This window comes from Terrapene carolina, unplaced genomic scaffold (genome assembly GCF_002925995.2).
Source record: "Terrapene carolina triunguis isolate 2854851 unplaced genomic scaffold, T_m_triunguis-2.0 Scaffold23, whole genome shotgun sequence".
Classification (NCBI taxonomy): domain Eukaryota; kingdom Metazoa; phylum Chordata; order Testudines; family Emydidae; genus Terrapene; species Terrapene triunguis.
In genome coordinates, this window is record NW_020664374.1 from 2,123,672 (window position 1) to 2,132,763 (window position 9,092).

A 9,092-nucleotide genomic window follows, 5' to 3' on the forward strand; every position below is an offset into this window, starting at 1 on the left:
TGCTATTTATAGTTATTTGACTATGCAAACAAATTTCAAATTATGAGTTGTTTATAAACTGCTCTTTTTGACTATTCACGGTGTGAGACTGTTCACCTAAGTCAGATCATGGCCTTATTTCTGCACCACGATTGGAAGATTGAAACTTTTAAAACAGAATAATGACTAGTGAATAACGAGCATTCTTGTGCATGCACAAATCACCTTGTTTGCATGTGAATGCGGGTATTCATACGAAGATCACCCATTCTCCAAACATTTGTGCCAAACCAAAACAAAAATTTCACATCAACATTCTGAAATAGTGAATCAAATGTGATTGAAGCAACCAGCCATTCAGAAATTGAATGCACAAACAACGTATTAAACTATTCAAGCCTCACTTGCACTCAGTGTTTTAATGATGATTTTCAGTATTTGAAATTTGGTCTTGTGTGCTAGATCGCACAAACAGCTTTCAAACAAATCTCATTTGAAGAAGCCTCTCAGACGAGCCATTTTGTAGTCAGGATATGGGGAAAAGTGAGATTTCTTCAAACTACGACTAACTTCTGTTTTTTCTATGGCTTGTCTAAATAACTTAAAACTTGGTTAAAAAATAATTGTCTGCTCACATGGAACGCACATGCCAAGTTTTAAACTAAACCTCTCCTTATTGGAAATTATGGAAGAGAAAAGGGAAGAGGACAAAATCCAGGTTATAATGAAAAGTGAGACTTTACTCCAGAGCAGCTCTCCCCATTCCATAATTTTGTTCTCTGTTGTTATAACTAAACTATTAAGAGAAATATTACAGAGCTTTCACCCCTTTCTTGTGTGAGCCCTATATTCAGGATGATGCTTGCCCCCATTATTCGAGTGCTTCTTGCAACTCTAACTGTCCAGATTATAGAAATCACTGGTTAAAAATAAAGAGGACTAAGTGCATTTTTGTCTTAATTCTTCTTACCTCCATTAGAACAAACAGTGCTGCAAAGAAAAGAAGTGTTGCCCATTCCACTCTGTTTAGTATCATCTCAAAATCATGGATGTCAGCTAACACTAGTAGCCAAATAGCTCCCAACATTGCAATCCACCCTGCATTAAAAAAGGAGAACAGGGAGTATTTGTTACATTTTCTAGATTTGTCTAAGATGCACATTTATTTTTCTAAGGACATAAAATATACATTAACACATTTTTCATTTAAACATTTTCTGACCTATTTTTTTGTGCTGACTGTGTAGCAAGGAAATTTCACAAATCTCTTTTACAAGAATATGTTCTAGATTTATGTAGAAATAGAAACCTCGTACAAATTTAGGAGGAGATCCACGTTTGATTAACAATCTTATGCTGTTGGGGCCAGCAATTTCTGGGAGTGCTGAGGAATCAACAAGAGGAAGCATCTTGTGCTGATGAAAAATCCACTGAGTTTGCTTCACAAATAAAATTCCATCTGATTAGGATAGGCACTGAAAGGCATTCTCTGTCCAGTCCTCCTCACACAGGATATTTTGGCTAGAGGATAAACTGAGGAAAGGAAGGCTATTCCAGGATAGGGGGTTCTCTCTTAAAAACAGTGATAAACTATGTATACATGGAGTGTTCATGTACCGACATTTACATATATACTGTATGTAGATGAATATGGTTAGACAGACAAAGTGGGTGAGGTAATCTCTTTTACTGGACCAACTTCTGTTTGTGAGAGAGACAAACTTTCAAGCTTTCTCACCAACAGTAGTCCAGTAAAAGAGATTACCTCACCCACCTTCTAGGTCTAATATCTTGGGACTGTCATGACTAAAATAACACAGCATACATTAATACACTTATACACTTCTTTTCATCCACAGATGTCTAAAAGCTCAATGCTCAATATTCAACCAGGGAAAACCACCACAGAATTTCCTGACTCATACTCTAGGGTTATTGTCAGCATTATTTAAATGTATTCTGGAACCGTCTGTGCATGAAATGGCAATTTTTGCCAAGGGACTATGCCAAATTTCAAGCTAAGAAACCAGATTTCAAAGAGAATTTTCACTAGGCATATGCCCATTTTTGCTCAGAAGGAAACTCGACTGGATAAGGGGCCAATATTTGGATGAAAAACTATTGATATACATCATTTTTGAATTGTTAATGATATGCACAAAGCTCCTCACCATTTCAAGTTATTTCTCTTTTTGTTGTGACTATTTCCTACATCTCTATCAAAGTGTTATAGTTGGAACATTATGCCTGTGGGGGAAAAAATCCTTCCTGGTAGAAATCAAAGTCAAAACTAATAATCAAGTACTGAAGATGATTTAGAGATACTAAGATCCTGCCACAGGGCAGGTAGATACATAAAATGGCCTTCTAAGAGGCCACTTCTAGCTCATTGATATTGTGAAATAGCAAAATACAGCAGATTGATTCCATGCACTTAAGATCTGGGGCCATTCATCTGGTACATATGTGCTTCTGCTTCCCTTGTCCCCAAGGAACATAGAACATAAAAACGGCCATACAGGGTCTGACCAATGGTCCGTCTAGCCCAGTATCCTGTCTTCCAACAGTGGCCAATGCCAGGTGTTTTAGAAGGAATGAACAGAACAGGTAATCATCAAGTAATCCATCCCCTGATGCCCATTCCCAGCATCTGGCAAACAAAGCCTAGTTTTTAAGAAAATCCAAAGGTTTAAAATTAAAACTCAATGACATTCCATCTAAATTTGATTAAAAAATAACAGTAGAAACATACAGATCAAATATCCTCTCCATTAATGAAGTTAGCGAATGTTGACTGATGCCCTTCAATTCCTAAAGAAAGAGATCCACTGTAGTTCTATACAAAGATTCCCTTACACAGGAGATGCAATTTTTATTCTTCCAGTACATATGTAGTTTTGGAACGTTAAATAACATATTGCATGCTTTCAAGGGAATTTTAGATTAATTGTGATCCTTGGAGCACAGCACAATTGTTGAAAATACTGCATGCATAAAATTAGAGAGAAAATTTCTTTTAGTTATGTAGCACTCATTAGAATGTCAAGAAAGGCCTTTATAAAGCCACATAATATTGGATCCTGATTAGGAATTTTCATTGCCTTTTAATGGATTTGTAAAATAGTCATGTATATATTATGTTATGTTCTACTATATAAACACTTTCCCCCTTGACTTTAACTGCTAGCACAGTGTTTCTCAAACTGGGGTCGCCGCTTGTGTAGGGAAAGCCCCGGCGGGCCGGGCCAGTTTGTTTACCTGCCCCATCCACAGGTCTGGCCGATCGCGGCTCCCGGGCAATGGGGGCTGCTGGAAGTGGTGCGGGCCAAGGGACTTACTGGCCGCTGCTTCCAGCAGACCCCATTGGCCTGGAGCAGCGAACCGCGGCCAGTGGGAGCCGCAATCGGCCAGACCTGCGGGCGGGTCAGGAAAACAAACCGGCCCGGCCCGCCAGGGGCTTTCCCTACACGAGCGGCGACCTCAGTTTGAGAAACACTGATCTTGGGCATTCCAAAGGCAAGAAGTTAAAGCTCTTTAGAAATATTTATAAGCCACAGGAAGAAAAGTTGTCCAAGGTCAGGGATGTTTTAGCAGTATCCACGGAAGGGGTGAACTCCTAATCTCTGTCCATCGCATCCCTTGGCTATTGCCATTGACAACTCTATTATATCCTTCCTGCCTTCCAAACTAAAAACAAAGTGTAATCTATTAATGCAAATTAAATGATTAATTAACTCCGACTTGCTTGGTGTGATCTTCACCATAGCTAAAGATCTGGCCTTAGTGTCTTTCAGTATAAATAAGGACTATGATGAATTAATGGTTCACATGAATTAACTGATTTCTCTCTCAACTATCTAGTCTCAGCCACCACTGCACCACAGCAAAACCAAACAGAGAGCCGATGTTCTGTCCTCACATAGACCTGTGCAGCTCCCATTAAAGTCAATACGAGTTTTGGATTCAAGACTAAAGGTAAAATTAGGTCTCAAAGCCCTGATTCTACACCACCTTTGCCCCTATTGTACCCTCAACATTTATACCTATACAAACCAAGTGCTAAATGGCAGCATTTTAGACCCATATTGCACAAGTGTAACATTTAGCAAACCTGGAACATTTAAGAACTAACAGTTCTTAATATTTCTGGAGCAATCTGTGTAAATATCTTGGCATTTTTTTGTTTCTTCCTGCCTGTCATGAAGACAAATCACCTTAAATGTGCTATACAGCGGGAATAATTATTTGCTAATGTTTATGTAAAGTAACTGAATTGCATAGAGAAACATATTGTAACTCATTTGTTAACATGGTGCCAATGTTTTATTAGGATGGTTTTTTTACAAATTACTGCCAGTCTTTATAAACTGTATTAGGTTTACACACACGTTTACTACAAGACAGCCTCCAGTGTGGCTTTCTTCATTCCTCTCTAGCAGATCCCAGAGAGTAGTGATGGGTAGCAGCTCCTAGCCCTCACAAGTTCTCACATGTGCAGCTGTACAGGGAGCAATCATATCACCTCTCTCTTTTTTAAACATATGTAGTATAGGAGACACTAGGAAAGAAATTTTTATGCTATCATGCCCCCGCACTATAATTACACACAACTTTCCATCTCTTTCTCAGAAGGCGCAATCTATGTCATCACATACTGTGTCCCAGGCAAAACAGAAGTGAGGAACAGGGAAACACTTCAAGGAGTTTAATCAAGACTTTGGCCATACTCTTAAATCATCTGCCTTAAGAGGCCTCTACGTATCACTAGACTTAGCCCTAGTCCATGGAAACCAGACTGAAATGGTGCCTTCTTCCAAATCCAGCTAACCAGGGGACCACGCCCACTGATACAGACCTAATCACTCCGTGGGTTTACTGTGTTCTGACTGGACTAGAGTAACTTGCTTTCCCCAGGACTGTCTGTGTCTATCAAAGTTAACTAGAAACTCCACTTTGTGCAATGCGTGGCAGACAGCCTCTGGGGATGGACTAGCTATGGAGAACATATCACGTCAGGGCTTTGTGCACTCAGTTGGCTTCCCGCTTGTCCTTGCTCCAGTTTAGGGTCCATTCCCTAATCTTGAACTATTTTAAGGAACTAGGGTAGTGTGGAGACTGGCTTCTCTATTCAAGACTCTCAGAGCCCATTGTACCCTACAGGGACACAGAAACTATCTGTGTCCATGGGAAAACTATCAAGAGGGTGGAGGTACAGCCTTTTTTGGTAACAGGTTGAGGCTCATCCTACTGGCAAGTATCAGAATGATCTTTAGTCATCACATGACATCTAGTCTTCCTATTACAATGCAAAACCCACCTTTCCACAGAAGCCCACTCACAACAACAGAAGCTAATAATAACAAAGTGCAAGAAGAAGAAGCAACAAAAGGTAGCAGACAGGAACAGAGAGAGAAGGAAAGGAAAGAAGAAGAGTGGAAAATCCTCCAAGAAACAGCAGCTAAGAACTAAAAGAATGACAGCAGAGTGTCCTAATTTACGGTATTTCATTGCCTACATAGACTTTAAGGTCAGAAGGGAGCATCATGACCATCGTGATCATCTAGTCTGACTTCCTGCACATCACAGGCCACAGAAGGACACCCCCCACTCCTGTAACAGATTCCTAACCTCTGGCTGAGTTACTGAAGTCCTCAAATCATGGTTTAAAGACTACAGAAGATTCATAATTTACACTAGTTTAAACCTGCAAGTGACTTGTGCCCCAAGCTGCAGGGGAAGGGAAAAAAACTCAAGTCTCTGCCAACCTGACCCAGGGTGAAATTCCTTCTCAACGTCAAATATGGAGAGCAGTTAGACCCTAAGCCTGTGGGCAATACCCACCAGGCAGATACCTGGGAAAGAATTCTCTGTAGTAACTCAGAACCCTTCCCATCTAGTGTCCCATCTCTGGCCGCTGGGGATTTTTGCCACTAGCAGTCGACCATGGATCACACACCATTGTAGGCAGTCCCATCATACCATCCATCCCCTTCATAAACTTATCAAGCTCAGTCTTGAAGCCAGTTAAGGTCCCCACCCCCCACTGCTCCCCTTGGAAGGCTGTTCCAGAACTTCACTCCTCTGATGGTTAGAAACTTTTGTCTAATTTCAAGCCTAAACTTGTTGATTGAGAGTTTATATCCATTTGCTTGTGTGTCTACATTGGTGTTTAACTTAAATAACTCCTCTGCCTTCCTGGTATTTATCCCTCTGGTGTATTTATAGAGTGCAAGCATCTCTCTCCTCAGCCTTCTTTTGGTTAGGTTAAACCAGTGTTTTTCAAACTGGGGTCGCCGCTTGTGTAGGGAAAGCCCCTGGTGGGCCGGGCCGGTTTGTTTACCTGCCCTGTCCGCAGGTCCAGCCGATCACGGCTCCCACTGGCCGCAGTTCACCGCTGCAGGCCAATGGGGGATGCTGGAAGCAGTGGCAAGTAAGTCCCTTGGCCCGCGCCATTTCCAGCAGCTCCCATTGGCCTGGAGCAGCGAACCGCGGCCAGTGGGAGCTGTGATTGGCTGGACCTGCGGACGGGGCAGGTAAACAAACCGGCCCGGCCCGCCAGGAGCTTTCCCTACACAAGCGGCGACCCCAGTTTGAGAAACACTGGGTTAAACAAAGCCACGTTCTTTCAGTCTCCTCTTATAAGGTAGGTTTTCCATTCCTCCGATCATCCTCATAGCCCTTCTCTGCACCTGCTTCAGTTTGAATTCATCTTTCTTGAACATGGGAGAATAGAACTACACACAGTATTCCAGATGAGGTCTCAAAAATGCCTTGTATAATGGTACTAACACTTCCCTGTCTCTACTGGAAATACCTCACCTGATGCATCCTAGGCCTGTATTAGCATTTTTCACAGCTGCATCACATTGACCGCTCATAGTCATCCTGTGATCAAACAATACACCCAGGTCTTTCTCCTCCTCAGTCACTTCCAACTGATAAGTTCCCAGCTTACAGCAAAAATTCTTGTTAGTCCCTAAATGCATGACCTTGCACTTTGCACTATTCAATTTCATCCCATTTCTATTACATCCTACATGGTTTGTGTTTTAGAAATATAATAGGAGAGAGAGAGAGAGAGAGAGAGAGAAATCAGTCAGTGTGTCTCTTGTTTGATGGACTGATCTTAAACTCCTGTTCCGTACAGTTATGGTTTCTACGGGATACAGTTACAGTTTCTATGGATTGTAGAGAAATAGGACTATCATGAAACTTTAATGTACCATGCACTCTGAAAATTCTGTGATGCCTCCTACACAGGAAGGATGTGCACATATTCTGCACTGCCCCAGGAAAAAAAAATAAGAGAAATAGTTTTGTGCTTTGGTTTATTTGACATTAAACTCTACCGAGAAAGAAAATCTTCAGAACAGAAAAATCTCTCATTGCAAACAGATTATTGCAGTCCAAAAGAGAGCTGACTTTCTATTTTGAAAATAATCAAGCACTTGAATTCGTGTCTAGAATATGAGGACGGAGAGGGGAAAGATAACCATGGCAGCTGCAGACTTTGCAAATGACTAATTAAGAAAAAACTGTTGCTTTTAATAACTGGGATATTATTTGGCTTACATCCAAATTGAAAAGCTTGATAAAATGGGCATCTTTCTAAGAATCTGAAATCCTTAGAAACCATATATGCATATTAATTGTTGTAATCTGAAATAGTTTCCTTTGCATGAAAATCTTAAGGGCACATCCAGAGTTTCCATTTGTGCAAGTCATCAGACACGTTTGCAGTGAAGACAACTTTTTTTTATATCATATAGGTACACACACACAGAATAAAAAGTTATATTAGCATGAGTTTGGTATGACTGCACTGGCAAAATCACTAGTAAATTAAGTAGATCATCCCAAAGAAGTGGTGATAAAAACAATACTACACAATAATACCATTTATTCTGAACATGTTACATTTGGTATGTTACAGAAAAAGTTTTAGATACGTTTTACTGAGCTTCAAAAAATGTTAGTACTACAAGTTGCAGCCCTGTTCTTGCCTTCAAAGGGACTACTCACATGCTTAAAATTAAACATGTGCCTAAATACTTTACCAGATTGAGGCCTCATTTAATATTAGCCTAGCAGTATAGAGCCCAGAGGGAAGACATGAAAATCTGTATAAATAACCAAAAGTATTTTTCTCTACCTAAAAATGTTATGATTTGAAAGCCTAATATCAAGGTGCAAAACAGATGCTGGGTTCCATTAGCAAGCTTGGAAGTTTCCCTATCCAGTTGTATACAGATTCCATTGCTAGCCCTGTGCAGCGACAAGATATTGAAATTTAAACCCATCACTGGTGAAGTTTGCCCCATTCTAGAACTTGGGCCAGAGTAATTTTGAATGGAAATTCCCCCATGTGAGAGAAACAAAGAAACAAATTTCTCTGACAGGTTGCCTTTTTCTTTTTAGGTGGTTGTTTGTTGAAGCCTCAAGGTATGGAATTTTAGAAGTAGTCCCAGAGTAGATGAATTCTTTGCCATTGCAGGCCTATGTAGTACATTTTATTTATCACATGGTTCTCCAATTAGTTATGTTGGTATCACCACCACATGCAGTGGGAATATGTATGTACACAGCCATTTGTGCATATAACCGGTATGTGTGTATTATACAGGTAAAATAGTACCTCTATATTAAGGCTGGAGTCTATTTTACAATTAAAGAAGATATTCAGCCTCTTTGTTTTGCAAGATGAATACAGTGCATCTTTCCCAAATTTACAGCACATTATTTGTGAGTAAAGACTGAATTTTCTGGAATTTGTAAGTAAATCTGTTACTTGGTTTATGAATTGAAATTAATTAAAAATTAGCACTTTAAGAAAAAACTCTTTTCCCCTGTCTCTCACTTTTCGTCAGTTCCTTTCTGCTGATAAATGGCTGGCCTGTTATAATTTGCATTTTCCATATAGTTAAAACTCCCCACCAGCTAGTGATGAGTGTGCATTTAACAAAATCAGTTTGCAATTAAACACCGTTATTAATGATTTTTCTCCTATCTTTTCCAGTGTATTCAAAAATTTTCTTCAGTCAAAATGACCACTATTACTCATAACTTTGTGTGTGTGTGTGTGTGTGTGTGTGTGTGTGTGTGTGTGTGTGTGT

At 40.1% G+C, this 9,092-nt stretch overlaps 1 protein-coding gene across 1 annotated transcript in view; it reads right to left on the reverse strand.

The window, feature by feature from the left end:
* The window catches only part of LOC112110517 (P protein), a 365,580-nt gene that overhangs the window by 110,869 nt on the left and 245,619 nt on the right, over positions 1-9,092 (reverse strand). The window contains exon 20 of the mRNA XM_026649002.1: positions 950-1,077. Within this exon, the coding sequence (XP_026504787.1) occupies positions 950-1,077 (128 nt within the window). The remainder of the gene's footprint in view (positions 1-949; positions 1,078-9,092) is intronic.